The sequence below is a fragment of the Neomonachus schauinslandi genome, chromosome 9 (assembly GCF_002201575.2).
Source record: "Neomonachus schauinslandi chromosome 9, ASM220157v2, whole genome shotgun sequence".
NCBI classification, from domain to species: Eukaryota; Metazoa; Chordata; class Mammalia; order Carnivora; family Phocidae; genus Neomonachus; species Neomonachus schauinslandi.
In genome coordinates this window covers 140,120,387-140,141,549 of record NC_058411.1, presented here as the reverse complement: position 1 = coordinate 140,141,549, position 21,163 = coordinate 140,120,387, and the positions used below count along the sequence as shown (strand labels likewise).

The window sequence follows — 21,163 nt, the reverse complement described above, 5'->3', positions numbered from 1 at the left end:
GGGTGGTTTTCACTTTTTGACTATAAATGATGTAGCTGTGCTCATTCGGGTACAAGCCGCTACGTGGGCCTGTGTTTTCATTTCTTTGGGGCGCATACCCAGGGCGGAATTGCAGGGCCACACGGTAACCTCACGTTTAACTTTTTGAGGTACTGCCGACTGGTTTTCCAAAGTCGGTGTGCCATTTTACGTTCCCACCGGCAACTGATTTTTAAGTGAAGACTAGTCACGTTCTCCTTAAAGTGAGTTTCCCAAGTCCTGGGACAGAGTGTACCCTTTCCTGTCCCCACACGAGGCCACAGAGTCCCTTAATTGACAGATGGAGGTCCCCCCCAAACACGCACACCCCAGCTCAGGGAGGCTCTTCTGGGAGCTTCACTGATGCAGCTCCCGGGGGAGCTTTTTCTCAATAATACATCACATTCCTCAGACCTCCATCCCCTTTGGAGGAACTCGTCTTAAAAATGCATGGGAAGCTTTGTTCTCAATACCAGAACTTAGCCGACACGTACCTTCGTGTACCCTCTTTCGGCCGAGTGAACGTGAACGTGCAGCTGGGCGCGCACACGGGTCCACCCGCCTGGCCGGGCCTCGGCAGCCACGCAGCCCAGGGGGTGGAACCCGGGAGTCGTCCTCAGTGTGGTCGGCCTCGGCATGTCCTCTGTCCATGTGGACTTTTAGCCTCGGCCCACGTGGGGAAATAACTGTGTCCACATTTGGATGATTCTCCATTCAGATCATTCTCTCTCTCTTGTTCCAGGACAGTCCCCGTGTAACTTTCGGGGGCGACTGCTTTGGTCAACTTAGGGATTGGTGAAAATGTGACTGTTCACCCTTTCTGTGCTCTTAATAACAAGCAAGGGGGCACCTGGGGGGCTCAGTCGGTTGAGCATCTGCCTTCGGCTCAGGTCGTGATCCCAGAGTTCTGGGATCGAGCCGGGAGTCAGGCTCCCTTCTCAGCAGGGAGTCTGCTTCTCCCTCTCCTTCTCCCCCCACTCGTGTGCTTTATTTTTTCTATAGATATTTCACTTTTTTAAAGATTCTTACTTATTTGTCAGATAGGAGGAGAGAGCACGCGCACAAGCAGGGGGAGCGGCAGGCAGAGGGAGAAGCAAACTCGCTGCAGAGCGAGGAGCCCGATGCAGGGCTTGATCCCAGGACCTTGAGATCCTGACCTGAGCTGAAGACAGACGCTTAACCGACTGAGCCACACAGGCGTCCCTCTCTCTCTCTCTCTCTCTCTCTCTCTCTTTAATAAATGAATAAAATCTTTAAAAAAAAATTAACAAGCAAGATACCTCTGTCCAGAATATTCCCACAGAGCGTGCTGATGTTCCCTAGCCCCCTGTCGCGCGCAGAGCCGCTGTGGGATGTGTTCGCCAGTCACTCTTGGGTCCGGGGTCCGGGGCCTCCCGCCTGCGCCGGGCACAGCGTGGGCGCACGCTGCCCCGTGGACGTTACCGGGCCGCGGCCCACGGCCGGTGTTGCGAGCGCGGCCGGGCCTCTGCGCACCACTCCCGTGCTCACGGTCCGCGTTCTCTCTTGCAGGCCATCGGCTGCACCCTGGACTGTAGCTGCCAGAGTTTCAAACCCGGGAAGATAAACCACCGCCAATGTGAGCAGTGCAGACACGGATGGGTGGCCCATGGTAACCTTATTTTTCCTCCTCCTCCCTCGGCCTCTCGTGTCCCCTCTGAATGACTTAGAGTAAATCGCGAATGGAGCTCATGCCTGAGAAGGACAGCCAACGCGTGGGTGTCCCCGCTCTTGCCAGCCGACAGGCTGAGAGCTTTCTGTATGGTCCCTTTTTGAAGCTTAATGACGCTGCATGGTGGGTGGGGTCTTGTCTTAGCCCCGCTCTGCAGACAGAGAAACAGGGGCTTCGGGTTGGTCCTTCTGCAGCAACAGAAATGTCCTGCGTTGTCTAATGCAGCAGCCTCCAGGATTGCCGGGTAAAATGATTATTTTAGCCTACGTATGTCCCGGTGAATATTTTTAGGATAAACCTATCCCACTTACTCCCTGTTTATGTGAAATTCATGTTCACATTTCACCGGGCATCCTGTATTTTTTTTTTTTTGTAATGGTTAAATAAGATACACTTTAAATTCCAGCCTAGAGAAATATCTTTTTTTTTTTTTTTTTTAGGTTTGATTAGTTCTTTTTTTTTTTTAATTTTATTTTGTTATGTTAATCACCATACATGACATCATTGCTTTTGGATGTAGTGTTCCATGATTCATTATTTTCGTATAACACTCAGTGCTCCATTCAATACATGCCCTCTTTAATACCCATCACCAGGCTAACCCGTCCCCCTACCCCCCTCCCCTCTAGAACCCTCAGTTTGTCCCCGTATTTTTATTTGCTGATCCCACACTTAGCCCCATGTGGCTGCTGAATACTTGAAATGTGACCAGTGGGACTCTGAAGAACTGAATTTCTGATTTTATTTAATTTAAGAAATAAAATAATTTAAGAAAGTAAAAATAATTCCATAAAATTAAAAATTTCCTAAATCTACATAGCTGTGTGCAACTGAGGACTGTCGCGTGGGACGGCGTAGATTTTGGCGGCTTAACTGGCCAAGCCTGACAGCTAGGACGTGGCAGACGAGGGGACGAACCCAGATCCATCTGATCCCCAAGCCCCAGCTCTTCACCAGCAGACCCTGTTCTGCCCGATTTTTCAGCCTTTTGATTAATGTGCCTGCCACCTTTGTCTTTATCCCTCTTCCTTGCACCTGCCCTACATGGGGCTGTTTTTCACCCCTTAGGGACAGGGACGGGAGAAGAGAAGTCTCAGGCCAGTTCATTTTATTTTAGAAATTCCTGTGAATAACGTAGAGCCTGGTAGCTGTTAGGATTGTGAACCATTTGCATATTCCTGTCGGAAAACATAGGGCTAGCCCACCCCCGCGCAGTGTTTCTCTGAGAAGTAAAAATCTTTATGAAGGGTGTTTCTTCGATTTGATTTTTCAGCTCTGAGCAAGCTGAGGATCCCCCCCGTGTATCCCACAAGCCAGGTGGAAATTGTCCAGTCCAATGTGGTGTTTGATATTAGCAGCCTCATGCTCTATGGGACCCAGGCCATCCCTGTTCGCCTGAAAATCCTATTGGACCGGCTCTTCAGTGTGCTGAAGCAAGATGAGGTGCTGCAGATCCTGCACGCATTGGACTGGACCCTCCAGGATTACATCCGGGGATACGTGCTTCAGGTATGGGGAGCATGGGCACGGTTCTCCTGGAATGTCTTCTCCAATCCACGTGCGTGTAACTGGTGTAACCCGGTTGCTCCAGCCGTGGGCGGGCATCCTTTCATCATGGCTTGAACCCCCACCTGATGTCCTGGGAAGAATCTGGTGCTTTCCTCGATACCGGTGAAACTTCCAGACACGGGAGCATGGACATGTTCTGTGATCTGGGTATCACTAAGCCGACTGTCCTACGGTGAAGCCTTGGCCCCGGGTTACTATCCGCAGGCCACCTACGGACACAAGACTGAGGGTTTGGGGGTGAGAGGAGCGTATGTTCCAGAAGCACATTGCAGAAGCTGGCCTTCCTTCCCGGGCTCCATCACCCTGTGATGCTTCTGTGTTCTGGCTCCTGCTTGTTCTCTCTCCCCTCGATTCCCCTTTGGCCTCTTCACGTGTTCTCTGCATCCCTCCCTTGTGCCTTTAGCCCCTTCTCCCTCTCTGTTCCCTTGCAGAGTAGTCTTACGTCCTTCTAGACCTTGTCATGGAGGTAGGCCCTCGTGTTTCATATCCACAGGCAAAGAACATAATTTCCTGGGACGAATTATATCATTTCTCTGACGTAGGGAGCAACGACAGCTTTTTTTTTTTTTTACCCCTTGACACTCCACTAGAAAATGTCAAAATTTCAATGAAATGGGGGGATGAATATACTTCCAAGACTAACATGCACTTGAGTCTTACCCCAGGTAGGCCATGTCATCATCAACACAAGCACTTAGTCTTTTATCAGCCTGGACCCTCTTCCAGTAAAATTTCTCAGGGCAGGTGAATTATCCCCATTTTCCAGTTGAACAAGCCAGAGGCTCAGAGTGCTTCTGAATCTTGGCCAATGGCATTCAGGTCGTAAGTGGCAGACCCAGGATTCGAACCTGTTTCTTTTTAACTCTGAAGCCCATGATGATCCATGGAGGCGCGTTTGCTCACCTCGGGTGCAGGACCCCCAGCAGGCTAGAAGCAACCTTTTATGTAGGGTAGCATTATGATCTTACATTATGACATAGATCAATATTTAATGATCCTAATAATCTTGCTTTCTAGTGTTAGGATTAAAAATATGGAATCAATTACCTTGAACCTCTAGTGCATCAAAAATTTATGACGTTACATCCCTCATCATCTTCAAAACTCTTCCATGCATTGTGAAAAATCTCAGTAGGCCATCAAATACATGTTCTGTGATAAAATATTTATTGTAGTTTTGGGAAAAGTTAGGCCTTGCTAGAGTTTGAAAGATCTCCAACACGCCAGTGTAATTACAGCTCTGCTTTGTGAACACGGGCAGTAGATCGATACGGGTTCATTTGTTTTCTGATGTTAGTTGCTGGGGAAGATTATTAACCTTGCCGCAAATAAATACTTGAGCTCTGTCTAGGTCTGACTGCTCCCTCCCTCCTTCTGAGATCTAGAAGTGACTATTGTTCAAACGATACAGATGTTCATTTTATAGTGGGGAAAGGTATGACACCGGATGCAAGACAACCAATTGGTTTGAAGTAAGATGGAAAATAATCACTCAATTTCCCTTCAGCCGGAGTCCTAGCATTTTACTGCTCTCTTTTAGAGCACTGTTTACATTCGTGCAGTTGGTTTTCCGTGTAGGGTTTCTGGCCCAGGAGAGTAGCGTGAGTGGGGGGCTGGCCAGAGGGGGTGTCACCTTCTGATATTCACGTGTGCTAGCGGAGGCCCCGACCGCGTGACCCCTTCTAGAGGAGAGGGTGCGGAGTAGGAAATTAATTGCGCTTCACGATTCTGGTTTAGGATGCGTCAGGAAAGGTGCTGGATCACTGGAGCATCATGACCAGTGAGGAAGAGGTGGCCACCCTGCAGCAGTTCCTTCGCTTTGGGGAGACCAAGTCCATCGTGGAGCTCATGGCGATCCAAGAGAAAGAGGAGCAGTCCGTCATCCTCCCGCCGGCCGCGGCGAACGTGGACATCAGGGCATTCATCGAGAGCTGCAACCACAGGAGCACCAGCCTCCCTGCCCCTGCGGACAAGGGGACCCCCAGCAGCCTGCACCCCTTTGAGAACCTCATAAACAACATGACTTTCATGCTGCCCTTCCAGTTCTTCAACCCCGTGCCCCCCACGCTGATAGGGTCACTGCCCGAACAGTACATGCTGGAGCCGGGGCAGGACCAGAGTCAGGAGCCCAAACAGGAGATGCACGGACCCTTCCCCGGCGGCGGCTTCTTAACCTCCAGTCCCGCGTCATTTCAGGCGGAAAAAGAGCCGTGTCTAAACTGCCCGGACACGGTTCCCAAAAAGGAAGACGGCGCCCCTTTGAGTGATTCCAGCCCCTACAACATTGTCACTAAGCTTGAAAGGACACAGTTGTCCCCTGAGGCCAAAGCGAGGCCCGAGAGGCACAGCCTGGGCGCCAAGAAGGGCCGCGTGTTCTGCACGGCGTGTGAGAAGACCTTCTACGACAAAGGCACGCTCAAGATCCACTACAATGCCGTCCACCTGAAGATCAAGCACAAGTGCACCATCGAAGGGTGCAACATGGTCTTTAGCTCCCTGAGGAGCCGGAACCGCCACAGTGCCAACCCCAACCCCCGGCTGCACATGCCCATGAACAGAAACAACAGGGACAGAGACCTGAGGAACGGCCTGCACCTGGCCGCCTCGGGGGGCTACGAGTGCCCGGGCTTCCCGGCCCCAGACTGCAGGCCCCTGCCTGGCTACGCGGCATCCGGGGACGACCCGGGGGGCCAGCCGGCCTTCCCGAGCGTGGGGCAAAATGGGGTGCTTTTCCCCAACCTGAAGACGGTCCAGCCGGTCCTTCCTTTCTACCGCAGTCCGGCCACCCCAGCCGAGTTGGCGAACACCCCCGGCGTGCTCCCTTCTCTCCCTCTCCTGTCCTCTTCCATCCCAGAGCAGCTGGTTTCAAACGAAGGCCCGTTCGATGCCCTTCCCAAGAAGAAATCCCGCAAGTCCAGTATGCCCATCAAAATAGAGAAGGAGGCCGCGGGGGTAGCCAGTGACAAGAGGCACACTCTCAGCTCAGACGAAGACGCGCCCCTGCAGGTGGCCGGGGATGACGAGCCCGAGGCCTGCAGCCCCCGGTCGTCGGACAGAGCGCCTGGGGCGCGGCACGCACAGTCCGGGGGCCCCGGGGCGCCCCTCCCGGAGGGGGAGAGGGTCTGCCGTCTAGACTCAGGGACAGAGTCGAGTGGAGCCATGAGCAGGACCCCCGAGCGGGCCGCACAGCCCTCAGAGAGGGCGGCTGAGCAGAAGCCGGCCCTGACCGCGGTGCCAAGGGAGCCAGAGGCTGGTGGCCGCGAGCCTCGCCTCACAGCCGGGACAGAGCCCTGTGTCCCCTTCCCTGACTACATCCACCTGCAGCAGCGCCTGCTGGCTGGCGGGCTCTTCAGCGCTCTGTCCGGCGGAGGAATGGCTTTTCCTTGTTTCGAGGACGCCAGGGAGCAGGAACCCGTGGGTCAGCACGCGTTAGGGAGGCAGAAGGAAGACACTCGCTTCCAGTGTGACATCTGCAAGAAGACCTTCAAAAACGCTTGCGGTGTGAAAATGCACCACAAGAACATGCACGCTAAAGAAACGCACGTGTGCACGGTGGAGGGCTGCAGAGCCACCTTCCCCTCACGCAGGAGCAGAGACAGGTAAGACGCGTCTTGGCCATCATTTCTTCCAGAGCTGTGATGCCGAAACTCCAGCATGCACCCGAATCTCCGGGAGGGTTGCTGAAAACACATCCTTCTGAGCCCTGCCCGTAGAATTTCTGCTTCCGCGGGTATGGGATGAGGCCTGAGGGTTTGCGTTTCTGAGTTCCCAGGTGATACTCTCCTGCCATCCCAGGGACCACGGCTTGAGAAACACTGCTCTCTACATCCGCATGCTGGAATTTTCAGTTCCAGATCTAAATGCATTTGACCACAGAACCTGACCTGAAAGCACATGAGGCTATGGGTTGTCTTGTTTTTTGTTGTTTTTTTTTTTTTTAAAGTCTCCCTTTGTGTGGATTTTTTAAATTATACATTCAGTGCAGAAATACTCGTGGATTTATTACGGGGACATGAACAAAATAGTAGAGTTTATGCGTCACTCTTTCTAAAGTCTGAGAAACCCTGAATTCGGAAACGTGTCTGGCGCAGATGGTTTGGGATAAGGAATTATGAACTAGTCTCACATGAAGGGGGGGTTAAAGCATCACCAAAGACAACAAAACTTGTCTACTTTTCCATTTTATGATACGAAGCCCATCAAATGAAACGTTTTCTCTTACGTCCAGTTAACCAGCTATATTCGAAGGGAAGAACAACTGTGTGGTTGGAGAATGTTTCATTATTAAGATACCAGAGAAGAGAGGCACTCATTAGCAGGTTACTTCGGGGGTTGTGATGTTGGTTGAAAGCTTGAGAAGTCTTTGGCGGGGGGGGGGCGGGGGGCATTCATGAGCCCCACACAGCGTCTCGCTGTTTGCCGAGCGCCCAGGCAGAGGGAGTCGGTCATCACTCAGGGACACAGCACCGGCCCAACTGTCTTGTGCTTTTCTTCATGAACTCAAGTCCCATCACCCCAGCCTGGGAAGGGGAGGACACGTATAACCCAGAGGTGACCCCCGGAGGCTTTAGGGGAAGGACTAGCTCTCCCAAGAAATGCAACGTGAAATATACCAAATGGTTTGCAGAATAGTAAAATGTTACATTTGCTCAAAGGAGCTTGACTTGAAGCACTTGGGCAAGAACATCCTCCCATTGAGCTAAGAGGATAGAGCATGGGTGATATTAGTTAAAACTTCTGTTTCTGTTGCTGGCATGTTGAACCAGACCACCAGGGTCCCCAGATTAGCAAAGCTGTCCTTCTCCTTCGTCCTCCAAGAGGAGAGTTTGTTCATGAACGAGCTCTATGTTGGAAGAAGAGACAGTCCCATCAATCAGATCATCCTTGATATTTACGATACCATTCTGGCCTACAGTGTGCGCTAAATTAGAAGGCATATTGAATTTAACATTCGCCTTTGTTTTATATTTATTTTTTCATATATTTAATATTTTCTTATATTCTGAGCTTTTTGTAGACACAGGTCTTCTCCCCCACCACAGGAAAGCATCTTGAATTCTAAATTTAGACTACTAATTCTGGTGGTCTAGAACTTGGAATTCATTTTACCCAGAACCTGATTAAAATGGCACCATTTTATTTTATTTTATATATTTTGAAGATTTTATTTATTTATTTTGACAGAGCACACAAGCAGGGGGAGCTCAGGCAGAGGGAGAAGCAGAGTCCCCGTGGAGCAGGGAGCCCGATGCGGGGCTCGACCGCAGGACCCTGGGATCACAACCCAAGCCGAAGGCAGGCGCTTAACCCACTGAGCTGCGCAGGTGCCCCAAAATGGCACCATTTTAAAAAGAGCATTGTGGGCAGGCCGGGGGCCACCACCCTTTCTCCGGGCCAGCGATGAGAACTGTGTTGTCAGGACAGGTGTCTTCCCCTCTTGAATCTGATGCCAACAGTAGTCAGTAGGAGCCCGCAGGAAGGGACTGGGACAATGCCGCGGATGCTTATTTAGCCAAAAAATATTTAAAAACCTTCTGTTAGGTGCTGTGGACACAGTCCCTGCTCACAAAGGCCAGTGGGGGAGACAGCAGTAAATAGGCATTGACGGTTGATTGCAGCAGCCGCTATAATGGGAGAGAGAGGCTGCTGTGGGCACGTAGTGGGGGCCCCTGACGAGACTCTTCTGAGAAGTTAGGGAGGGCTTCCTGGAGGAAGAGGCATGACTAAACCAGCAGCTCTCAGACGTTTTGGTCTCAGAACCCCTTTTACAAATTCTTAGAACTTCAGGGCCCTCAAGAACTTGTCTATTTGGGTTTATAAGTTATCGATGTTTATTGCATTAGAAACCAAAACAGAAGAAAATTAATATTTATTTCATCACTTAAAATAATAAACCTATTATATGTTAACATACATAACATGAAAAACCAGGGGAAAAAAAACCGTACATAACATGTCGTGAAAAATAACCCCGTTTTCCAGCACAAAAACTCCGTGAGAAGAGTGGCTTTGTCTTACATTTTTGCCAATCACTGTAACGTCTGGCTTAGCAGAAAACAGTTGGTTTCTCACATTGGCTTCTGCCTTCAGCCTGTTCCAATACCACATGTCACGTAGCCTCTGGAAAACCACGGTAGGCTCATGAAGGAACGACAGTGGAAAAGATCATGTCTGAGTATCACGATGATGAGATGAGTTTTGACTTCAGGGCACCCCTGAAAAAAGCTCAGGGACCACGAGGGGTGCCCAGACCCTACTTTGAGAACCACTGGCCTGACGAGGCCAAAACGGAGGAGGAGGAGGGGGTGGGGATGGGGATGCTCGGCATCAGCAGTCCTGATAGCAACAGGAAGCCTGGCACGTGGCCCAGAGGGTTTTGCATTTGTGGTTGTCACTGGTTTTAGGAGACGTGGCACCTCGGGAAATGCACCTAACCCTCCAGGGCTTAAGGAGAAGGTTGGAGGATCCCACAGGTTCACTTCTGGTGTTCCTGGGGGACTCAGGCCCAGAGCTTTGCTTTGTTGTCTCAGGGACCTTCCTGTGCAAGGTTCCGGTAAACGTGTCTGACTTTTTTTTCTACCACTTATGTGCCGGGACCTGTGTGTCAATCCGGTGTCTGGTTTTCTGCCGACACATACCTGCCCCTTCTACCCAGAACGCCGACATAATCACAGGGCGGAGCTGCCGTTGATAAGAGTTGTTTGCAGAGTGGGTGATCTGGGAGCACGGCTCTGATTATGTCCAGAGAAAGAATGTGTAAGGGATAGAAGAGAGCCGTGGAATAGCAGATTTGATACGTTTTATGAAATAAGACTGAATTTTCCCCCACCACACCCCACCCCACCCCCACTGTGTCTTTGGAGGTTTCAAAGAGAAAACTCAATTCTTAGTTATTTTGGTGGGGGTGTTTTTCACCTGGTGGTCCTGGCAGGCATTCTGATCTGTACGGGTGGTGGGGGAGGTATTTTCTCTGTTTGGAATCACTTTCCTATCACCTTTAAGCTCATACCCTTGCAGTTAGGGCTATTTTTGCCAGTCCGAAGTCAGCAGGGGATCTCTGAGCACGGCCAACAGTGATTGACAAGTTACATCCAAATGATATTGTGTGAGCAAGAATGTGTCGTAATGGATACTCATTATCTGCCCTTCAGGAATAATCAGTGGGTAGAAGATTGGTGGTGGGTTCAGTGCTGCATTTGCAAAACTCCTGTCTGGTTTATTGTGAAACGTGGCAAATATGAACTGAACTTAAATTCTCTCTCTCTCTCTCTCTCACACACACACACACACACACACACACACACACACACATACAAACAATGTCTAGCCAATCAGATTTTCTCCCCTGTAGCACTTCTGTGGTCATGTGAGTGTGAATGCTGTAGACCCTGATGCCACGTAGAAAATTTTAAATTTTCTAGGAACCACATTAAAGAAGTATAAAAAGACACAGGTGAAATAAGTCTTTTGTTTTAGTCAGTCTATCCAGATATTATCATTTCTGTGTATGATGCAGCCGCGTTTCAGGTGCTCACTCGTCCTGTGGGAGTAGCTATCCTACTGGAGAGTGCCGCTCTAGAAGGTATTTCTTGGTTTCATTGCAATTAAGTCCTCTGCTTAACTTATGGGGACAAGTGTTCTCTGGGATCCCCTGGTTCCAGGGTCCCAGGGGAATTGACCTAATTGGAGTAGGCTGGCCGTCCTCAGTAGATGAGGTGCGGGAAGTTACATGTCCGTCACATGGTAGAAATTAAGAAGAACTACATATCCCCAGCTTCCAGACGGCCGGCTTTCCTGGCCAGTGCTAACTTCCGACAGGCAGTGAACAGCCCTGGGCCAGTGTCCACCAGACACATTTCATCCCATCCCCCCATGGTCACTCCTTCCACGCCACAAGATTTTTCTGGTATCTACCTAGTGTCTCCACTCGGAATGATGACTGTTTTTACAACAACAGCCCAACCCACCGCTAACCATGTTTTCACTCTTATAGACACAGTTCAAACCTAAACCTCCACCAAAAAGTGTTGACCCAGAAAGCACTCGAGAGCCCCGAAGACCATTTCCATGCAGCTTACCTTCTGAAGGACGTGGCGAAGGAGACCTTCCAGGACGTGGCTTTCACGCAGCAAGCCTCCCAGACGTCTGTCATCTTCAAGGGAGCGAGTCGGATGGGCAGCCTGGTTTACCCGATAACCCAAGTCCACAGTGCCGGCCTGGAGAGCTACAACTCCGGTCCGCCAAGCGAGGGCACCGTCTTGGATCTGAGCACTACCTCGAGCATGAAGTCGGAGAGCAGCAACCATTCCTCTTGGGACTCAGACGGGGCCAGCGAGGAGGGCACCGTGCTCATGGAGGACAGCGATGGGAACTGTGACGGGCCGAACATTGTCCCTGGGGAAGATGAGTACCCCATCTGTGTCCTGATGGAGAAGGCCGACCAGAGCCTCGCCAGCCTGCCTTCTGGGTTGCCCATCACGTGTCACCTCTGCCAAAAGACGTACAGTAATAAAGGGACCTTCAGGGCTCACTACAAAACCGTGCACCTCCGGCAGCCCCACAAATGCAAGATCCCGGGCTGCAACACCACGTTCTCATCTGTCCGCAGCCGGAACAGACACAGCCAGAATCCCAACCTGCATAAAAGCCTGGCCTCCTCTCCCGGTCATCTATAGTAACAAGAGGGCGGACCGAGTCCGTGAGGAGAAGCGTTTACCCTAATTTAGGAATAATAAGGGCTCTCATTTTGTTTAATAACGTTTGAGGCAAGCCGGGCAAAAGGTCTTGGAGTTGACTTTCTCGTCTTGTGCGGTGGGATGAGCAAAAGACAAGCCTCGTAGGAAGTCAACTTTAGGGGGCAGCCCTTCCTATTTTTTTTCTTAGCCCCAGGGGTTTTTCCCTGACAGAACAAACACTGGCAGAAACACGGTTTTTTCCCACATTTGTTTACACATTCCCCGGGAGCGTGCCAGGTCTGCAAATTGACCAGGGGGCCCAGGACCTTGGGGCAGCTTGAAGTGAAGGGTCAGCTGAGTGTCCCGGGGAAGCAGACGGCCACCGCGGGTGAGGAGCCAGGCCCCAAGATCACATTTTTTCAGTTCCTGCTTTTAATGAGTCTGAAATCCAGACTCGGGGTTGGGAGTGTGGCTTTTTGAGACTATGCCTCCGTTTGGAGAGGAGAGTTGCTTTTACTTTGTGTCTTCCCCTTCGGGGGTCTCATGGACCTTCAAGGAGCCCCCAGAGGAGGCAGGTGGGTTTCCAGCACGCAGGAACAAAGATGTTACGAGGATGTCTGTGCTCGCTGTGCGGCAAGCATTCAGGAAACATAGTGGTCTTCAATTTAATTTAAAATGACTTTGGTAATATTTAATTTGTGTTTGTTACGTGAGTCATTGGGGTGAGTGCAGACGTGCCACAATGTGACCTCTGGGTCTCTGCTCAAGGGCAGAGTGAGGGCCGGCCTCAACTTGAGAGCGGCTGCCCGTTTCCATTCGGTGAACCTCGGAGTCTGGTCATTTCGGTCCCCTGTGGAAGGAGTGCAGGACCATCTGTAAATACTCGGCCGAAGCGTTTAGAGAATGCGGTTCTGATCTTCAGTATCACTGGGTCCCTCAGCCCTCATCCTTTTATAAATGCGTAAGGTTAGGAACATTCCAATGTACACGGTAGAAGAAAAGTAGGGCAGGACTGCCATACCATACATCTTAATATTTAACTTATTCTGAAATATATTCCACACCATGGTACACATTTGCTGTTGTAAAAAGGGAAGTTTCATCGGTCCTGTGAAAAGAGACCATCTCTTGAAATTTGGCATTTACGGTACTCGGGAGGGAGAAGTTGACTTCTCGTTAAGACTTCAGGTGAACCGTCTTTTAAACTTACAGTGGATTTAAGTAATGAAAAACATCCTCAAAGAGAATTGGGGGTTATAAGAGATGATTCCTCCGGCCCAAGGGTGAAAAAAGCCAACAACCTGTTATGGATTGTTTCAGCGTTTTGTTTTGTTTTTTTTAATAAATGTGACGACACTTGGTCTTGGCTTAAAGTAAAGATGTATCTTTCCACTGTTTTGTTACCCAGCTGTTTATTATTCCAGTTTGCCCAAAGTGGAACGATTTGTATACAAATGAGTTTTCTATGATTTAATAAAAATGTATGCCACACTTTTTTGTTTAAAGAGGCAAACATTCGGAAGACCGGTTTTGTCGGATGCACGGCGTGGTGTGAGCACACCGCGGTCATTCACACGCACACAAACGCGCTCGCGTGAATTTACGGAGCTGGAAACCCAGGGTGGGCGGGTGGGCACAGAACAGCATCGGTAAGGATGGCCACGTGGAAACAGGGAGGGCAGGTTTTAATATGTTCCAGAGGTGGGGAGTGGCTACTTGATGGGGAGGAGGGGCTGGCCATCAATTTATTATTAAGAAAAATACAAAACAAAGTGATTGTTGAAAAAATACTGTGCTGTCAAAGATAAGTCTTCCAGGCGGTGCTGGAAGTCGAATGCAGTGAGCGATTTCTGCTGCTTTCATTCTTAAACGTGCAGGGTTTGGGTTTTTTTTTTAAAAGATTTTATTGTATTTATTTGAGAGAGAGAGTGAGGGAGAGCACATGAGCATGGGGAGGGGTGGAGGGAGAGGGAGAAGCAGGCTCCCCGATGAGTGGGGACCCTGATGCGGAACTCGACCCCAGGACCCTGAGATCATGACCTGAGCCGAAGGCAGATTAAGTAACTGACTGAGCCACCCAGGTGCCCAGTTGCAGGGGTTTTTTTTTAAGCCAGTTTTTATAATTGATCTTTTAACTTCCTCACCTCTTTTACCTGCCCTTCCAATACACAGATAAAAGCATGGTTCCCTTGAAGGAAAAATAAAATAAGAGGAAAACAGAGAGGGAGACACACCATAAGAGACTCTTAACTCTAGGGAGCAAAGCGGGGGTCGCTGGAGGGGAGGGGGGGGTCAGTGGGGGGATGGGCTCACTGGGGGATGGGTGTTAAGGAGGGCACGTGATGGGATGAGCACTGGATATGTAACTGATGAATCCCTGAACTCTACCTCTGAAACTAGTAATACAGTATATGTTAATTAAATTGAATTTAAATAATTAAAAAACAGAAAAAGCATAATCCCCTCTACCCTCCAGCCCCCCTGTCAGGGGAGGCCCATGTCCCTGCTTCTTGGTGGGTTGAGAGGAAGAGGCGACCAGAGGGGGACGTTCTCACCCTCCAGCATGTGTGCCCACCCGGTCTTCTAGGCCAGGCCGCCTCCTGCCTGTATGGCCACTGTAGCCTCCTAACTGGTCTGTCGTGCCCATGCTCGCCTCCTAGAGCAGCCGGAGTGGACCTTCTAAGATGTAACCAGGTCACGTGGTGCCCCAGCTCAGAGCCCCGCAGTGGCTGCCGTTAGCAGTTAGGATAAAATCCAGAGACTCTCAAGGTCAACGAGGTCGTACACCGCCCTCCTGCCCCTGTGACTTTTCCCTCCTCTTGCCCGCTCGCCTTTCATGACAACCTCTGTGGGCTTTCTCTTCCCTCGTGGCAGCTACAGGAGCTGACTCACTTCCTGCTCTCAGAATTGGCTGGGAACCCTTCAGGGTCTCCCCCACTGGACACCACCCCCCTGTCGATTTGTCTGTCTTCACGCCTGTCCTCCTGGGGTCTCCTCTGGCCCGACTCTGCTGTCCGACCCCCCCCCCCCGGGGTCTCCTTAGGCTGCACACTGCTCCCTGAGGCATCTGGGTCCCCTAGCTCAGCCCTTCTGATGCCACGGACTTGTGCCTGTGGGTGGCTGCGTTCGTCTGAATCCCCCAAGAAGTGGATGCCAAAAGGACTCAACGTGCAAGGGTTTTATTAAGAGAGAAAATACTATTGGAAACAGGAAGGGAGCTGGCAGACGCAGGGCAGGTCTGACCCCCGAGGGAAGGACAGAGGGAGGGAAGGTTGGGTGAAAGAATCCAAGGCTGCCATATAGTCTGCGGAGGGGTCAGCAGGGGCCCTGCGGAGGCTGTGACCGGGGTCAGCCGTCAGAGCAGCCCCCCATCTCCCCGGAGTGGGTTCCCTGGGAATTAACCCCTGCCACACTCAGTCTGGCTGTGAGCAGCCTGCAGGAGCACAGTACCTGGAGCCCTGGGCCAAATCCTACCTTACTGAAGTCCCCGCGTTCTGTTCAAGGTGCATTCAAACCTGTATTTTTCTCTGGACTCAAAAGTAGTGTTCCTGCTCTTTCTGAAGGCTGATGCCCTCACTCACCCCGCCGGCTACCCCGCCGGCTGCCTCAAGGATGGCGTCCCACCCCCTCTCCCCTCCCCCATCCTTTTTACCACTTCCATCTCTAGCCTGTGACTCTTGCAAGTCTCTCTCGTCTTAATGATTGAAAGAAAGAAAAAATAGCTCTCTGGACCCCATGCCCCTTCTGGTGACTCTTCTTCCCTTCTCTGTGGATAGCTGAGGTCCTTAGGATAGTAGATTTACCTCTCCCCAGATAGGCCTTATCCACAGGACACGCGTGGCCCTGGGTGCACCCTGGTCCCTCCTCACACTCATGCTCTCTGGGACGTCTCATTCATCCCCACGACTCCAACCATCTGTAGGCTGCACCTCCGGAGCTGCCCTCTTGACCAGCAGGTGCCCACTGGATATCACAGAATTATCCACAACACCCCTGTCCAGCTCCACTGGGGCTGAACCCAATTTGTCATCTCCCCACCAATCATTTTCCTCCTTTTGTTTCCTTGGATTGAGGTTCGAGGGAGCGGTGCCATTACCTGGCCGACCCACACCGAGGCTCAAAGGGCACGGTGCATGAAAAGCGCCCAGCACAGTGCCTGGCACGTAAGCGCTCACCACACGCTGGCTGTAAGCACCTTCACCATCATCATCTTCATCATCATCACCACCACGACCCTGGACTTTTCCTTCATCCCACTCCTAGCAGCAACCACCAGTCACCAAACTCCAACGAGTCCGCCTGCCGGCAAATCCTCAGATCCTCAGATCCAAGCCCCTGGTGATCCAATCCTCAGATCCTCCCCCTTTTCCATGCTAGCGGCCGGTGTCTGTCCAACAAGGAAGGTCCTCTACGTCCCCCTTCCCCGAGAGCGGTGTAGCAGCCTCCCGCTGTCCATGATCCCTCAGACCCACCCGCCCCACAGCAGCCCCAGGGGGCTCCATCACGGCACAGGGCGGACTGCCCCCCGCCCTCCAGGCGCTTCCTGCTGCCCCCGTGAGGGTGGGACCCCGCTAGGCTGGCCTCAGCCCAGCTGACCCCTGCGGTTGCCCCACAGGCCCGGGCTTGTGTGTCCCCAAGGCTCTGCATCTGTCGCTTTCTCTCCAGGAGCCACCTCTCCAGTCTCTGACCTCTAACCCTCCGTCCTCCTCTGAGACCCAGGTCACGGGCCCTCCCTTCCAGGAAGCCCCTGGTGACCTCCCTCTCCTCTCTCAGCGAGGAGTGAAGCGAGTCCTTCTGGCCACCCATGTGCTATCGGGGCTTTGCTCACAGATGTGCTTGACCCCACCCCCAGCCCTCATTTAGCAGCTCTGCTGTCAGCATTCACCCCTCACCAAGGGGCCTCCAGCTGCCAGTCAACAGATTGATCCAGAACCCACCTACTATGCACTAGGCGCTGCTGAGCATATCACGCTGAATGCAGTAGACACGGTGCGTGCCCCTATGGCATTTAGAGCAAGGAGGGCAGGTATTAAACCTAAATAAATAATAAATAAATAAAGGGGGCAGGTATTAAACCTAAATAAATAATAAATAAATAAAGGGGGCAGGTATTAAACCTAAATAAATAAATAATAAATAAAGGGGGGCAGGTATTAAACCTAAATAAATAATAAATAAATAAAGGAGGGCAGGTATTAAACCTAAATAATAAATAAATAAAGGGGGGCAGGTATTAAATCTAAATAAATAATAAATAAAGGAGGGCAGGTATTAAACCTAAATAAATAATAAATAAATAAAGGGGGGCAGGTATTAAACCTAAATAAATATATAAATAAATAAACTTAAATAAATAAAAATTATAGAAGCTTAATTTCCAGAAGAAAGAGGTCTCTATCTCCGATTTCTCTTGCTAGCACCCCTCCTGGTCAGGCCTGAGGGCACAGGGTCGTGACCTCCCCATGACCTCTCCACCTCAAGGTTGGGCACTCTGGGTCTCCCTTCGGGCCGGGTGGCTACATAAACGTAACTTAACTGCCGATTGCCAGCACATTGCTAAACCTTCAGCCTTGTGGGGTCATCCTTCTGTTTATATTCACATTAAATAATCTGAAACTTCCCCCTCCCCACCCCCCACCCCCGCTCTTAAGAAAACTGACCTCCGTGATCGCTTTCTCCATCAACCTCTGAACAAGAGAAAGGCATGAGCCTCCCCGATGCTGAGCGCATACTTGCAAATCAACACAAGTTCAGCTGACAGCTGAAAACTGGCTTTTTCGTCCTAATCACAGGGATCTGATAGCAAGCTCTCAAACACCCTTTACTCCCTAACCTAGCAGAGTTGACTCAAAGACCACAGAGGGGGCACATCCGTGGCTTTTTGGTCTAGCGTAGGGTGTTTTTCCTAAGTGGCTAATCGACTCACACCCAGATTTTGTCTGATTTCTCAAAATCCCCCTCTATTAGGAAAGTTTATGCATCCCTGATTCATTTTCTTTCTTTCCTTTTTTCACGGAGATAAAATTCACACAGCATAAAGCTTATTTAAAGTGTACAACTCAGTAGCATTTCACACACTTCGCTGTGTGCGCCTCTGTCCAGTTCAGAACATTTCGATCGCCCCAAAATAAAACCCCATCCCCGGTCACAGTCACTCCCCATTAGTCTGCTAACTAATCTACCTTCCGCCTCCATGGATTTGCTTATTCTGCATATGTCCTATAAATGGAATTGCACACCATGCGGTCTTCTTTCATTCAGCCGGATGTTCTCAAGGTTCGTCCACCATGTAACATCCATCAGTCCTTCTTGGGGCTCAGTAATAATCCACGGTGTGGATATACCACATCCATATTAATTTGTCTTTCTACTCATCAGTTGATGGCCAGGTGGGTTGTTTCCACTTTGGGGCCAATCATGAATAATGCCGCTGTGGACATTGGTGAACAAGTTTTGGTGTTGTGGACATACGTTTTCTGTTCACACGGGTATGTAAGAGTGGAATTGTTGGGTCATACGGTAATTCTGTTTGATTCCAGACTCTTCGAAGGTCACTGATTCTTAAGCACAGTTGTACGTTGGAATCCCCGAGGCATCTTTTTAAAGTACTGCTTCCGGGGCACCTGGGTGGCTCACTTGGTTAAGCGTCTGCCTTCAGCTCAGGTCATGATCCCAGGGTCCTGGGATTGAGTCCCACATCAGGGGGCGCCTGGGTGGCTCAGTCGTTAAGCGTCTGCCTTCGGCTCAGGTCATGGTCCCAGGGTCCTGGGATCGAGCCCCGCATCGGGCTCCCTGCTCGGCGGAGAGCCTGCTTCTCCCTCTCCCACTCCCCCTGCTTGTGTTCCCTCTCTCGCTGTGTCTCTCTGTGTCAAATAAATAAATAAAATCTTAAAAAAAAATTAAAAATAAAGTACTGCTTCCTAGTCGTACCCTCAGAGGGTCTGATATAATCGGTCTGCTCTGTGACCATGTACGGAGAGTTTTGAAGCTCCCCGGGGGTTCCTCCCAGCCCAGGCTGAGAATTTCTACTCATAGACAAAGGGGACTCACAGATGACATCATTAATCAATGACTCCTGAACTTGCCCTCTGAAGTCAGTTTTTTCAGACCTGCTTGATCATGAGAATCTTCTTGGGGTACTCTTTTAAGATTCAGATTCCCAGACCCCTCCCCCTGGAGATGTCCTAAGTACTTAGTGGGCCTCGGGGCGGGGAAGCCTGGGAATCTGAAATTTCAACAGACACTTGGGGTCTAATGATCTGGCAAGTTTTGGAACCAGTATCTTGGATTCTTCTCAAAATGTGGGCGGTCACCAGCAGCGGCGGCAGCAGGTGGAGCTTGTAAAAAATGCAAATTCTCACGATAGCTAAATCAGACTCTGCTTTGTCACCATCCCACGGTGACTGTAAGCACGCTAATATCTTAGAAGCACAGTGTTAGACTACTTATCTCGAGCAGTAGAGTCTGCAAGTAAGTGGCTCTCAAACTTGAGCATGCATTACATCATCTGAAAGGCTCATTAAAGCATGGGCTGCCCCTGGAGCTTGTGATTTAGTAGGTCTGACGCAGGGCACCTGTCACAAGTCCCCAGGTGCTGCTGATGCCCTTGGTCTGGGAACCACACTTTGAGAATCCCAGATCTAGGGCACCTGGGTGGCTCAGATGGTTAAGCGACTGCCTTCGGCTCAGGTCATGATCGAGTCCCAGATCGGGCTCCCTGCTCCTTGGGAGCCTGCTTCTCCTTCTGCTTCTCTCTCTCTGTCTCTCATGAATAAATAAATAAAATCTTTAAAAAAAAAAAAAAAAGAGAATCCCAGATCTAGAATCTAGACTAGGGTCTCTCGAACTAGGCACTGTTAACGTTCTGAGCCAGATAATTCTGTCCTGGGTGGGGCAGGGAGCTGTGCTGTGTATTGTAAGATGTTCAGCTGCTTCTCAGACCCCCCCCCACTAGATTCCAGGAGCACCCCCAAAATTGTGACAGCTAATTATGTCTTCATACATTGCCAAATACCCCCCCCCCCAGTGGGGTGGGTGACCAAAGAGCCCCCGGTTGAGAACCACTGGTTTAGAACATTCCTAAAAGGGAGGGGTCCTGTCTCTCGTCCCATTCATGGGGAGAGCAGACTTGAGCCCTAGCTTGGGCATCCTCTCTCAGCCTCTCCTCCCAGATCCTGGGGCATTACAGAGGAGCCTGAGACCCCGTGGGGCAACCCCCTTGAACCAGGATTTCCTCATCTGGGGAAATGATACCGTGTTCCCGCCTCCCTGGCAATGGTGAGTGGAAACGTCTGAACCTCTGAACACCAGGTGTCCCTGTCACCCTCCCCTCCTCGTCCGGAGCTCCTGCTTTGCAAGGTAGGCTTTGTCTATTCATAAAAAGCAGATTTTCCAAGAAATTTTAACAGTGGCTTGAGGCAAACTACATAAAGAACTGAATGTCTACTGGTCACCTGATGTTTTAAAGCTACACCCTAGGAATCTGTGTGATTGGTAAGCTCTACTTAGTCTGAATGTTGTACTTTCTTTTTTTTATAAGTATTTTTTAAAGATATTGTATTTATTTATTTGACAGAGAGAGACACAGCGAGAGAGGGAACACAAGCAGGGGGAGTGGGAGACGGAGAAGCAGGCTTCCCGCGGAGCAGGGAGCCCGATGCGGGGCTCGATCCCAGGACCCTGGGATCATGACCCGAGCCGAAGGCAGACAATTAGCGGCTGAGCCACCCAGGCGCCCCTGAATGTACTTTCTATATATTCTTTGCAGAGAGCTGGGAATATTGGTGGGGGGGGGGGAAGACATTTTTTTAAAGAAGTTTCTTGGCTCTCGCAGCTCCTCGACACTGCTTCCCATTTCGGATTGTTGGGGAACAGTGCCCTCTGCTGGAATGTTCTGGTCATTGCGATTGCCGCTGAGCGCTAGTCTTGAGTCCTGTGGGACCCAGACAACTGTGTTTGGAAATTCCCCTGGTGACCCATCCATGTCCTCCAGCTCCAGGGCTAGCTGAAAAGAGGACGTGTTTCCTGGAGTTGAGTGCCTCGGGCTAGGACGCTGGTCAGGGTAGGGTTCACACCGGGCCCCCCCTCCCCGGCACTCCCCATTAAAGAGAATGGTAGGGGTTGAGGGCGACCTCTTTCTTCACCCAGCCCAAAGTAAGTGCTCCGTGTGTGTGTGTGTGTGTGTGTGTGTGTGTGTGTGTGTGTGTGTGTG

General features: G+C 50.7%; 1 protein-coding gene across 1 annotated transcript; it reads left to right on the top strand.

The window, feature by feature from the left end:
* The first annotated feature begins 464 nt into the window (after positions 1-464).
* Positions 465-13,428, top strand: BNC1 (basonuclin 1). Its single transcript, XM_044918309.1, has 5 exons — positions 465-548; positions 1,342-1,648; positions 2,982-3,217; positions 5,015-6,876; positions 11,271-13,428. The coding sequence occupies exons 1-5, from the start codon at positions 465-467 to the stop codon at positions 11,950-11,952; spliced, it is 3,171 nt and encodes a 1,056-aa protein (XP_044774244.1). The 3' UTR covers positions 11,953-13,428.
* The last annotated feature ends 7,735 nt before the right edge of the window (positions 13,429-21,163 follow it).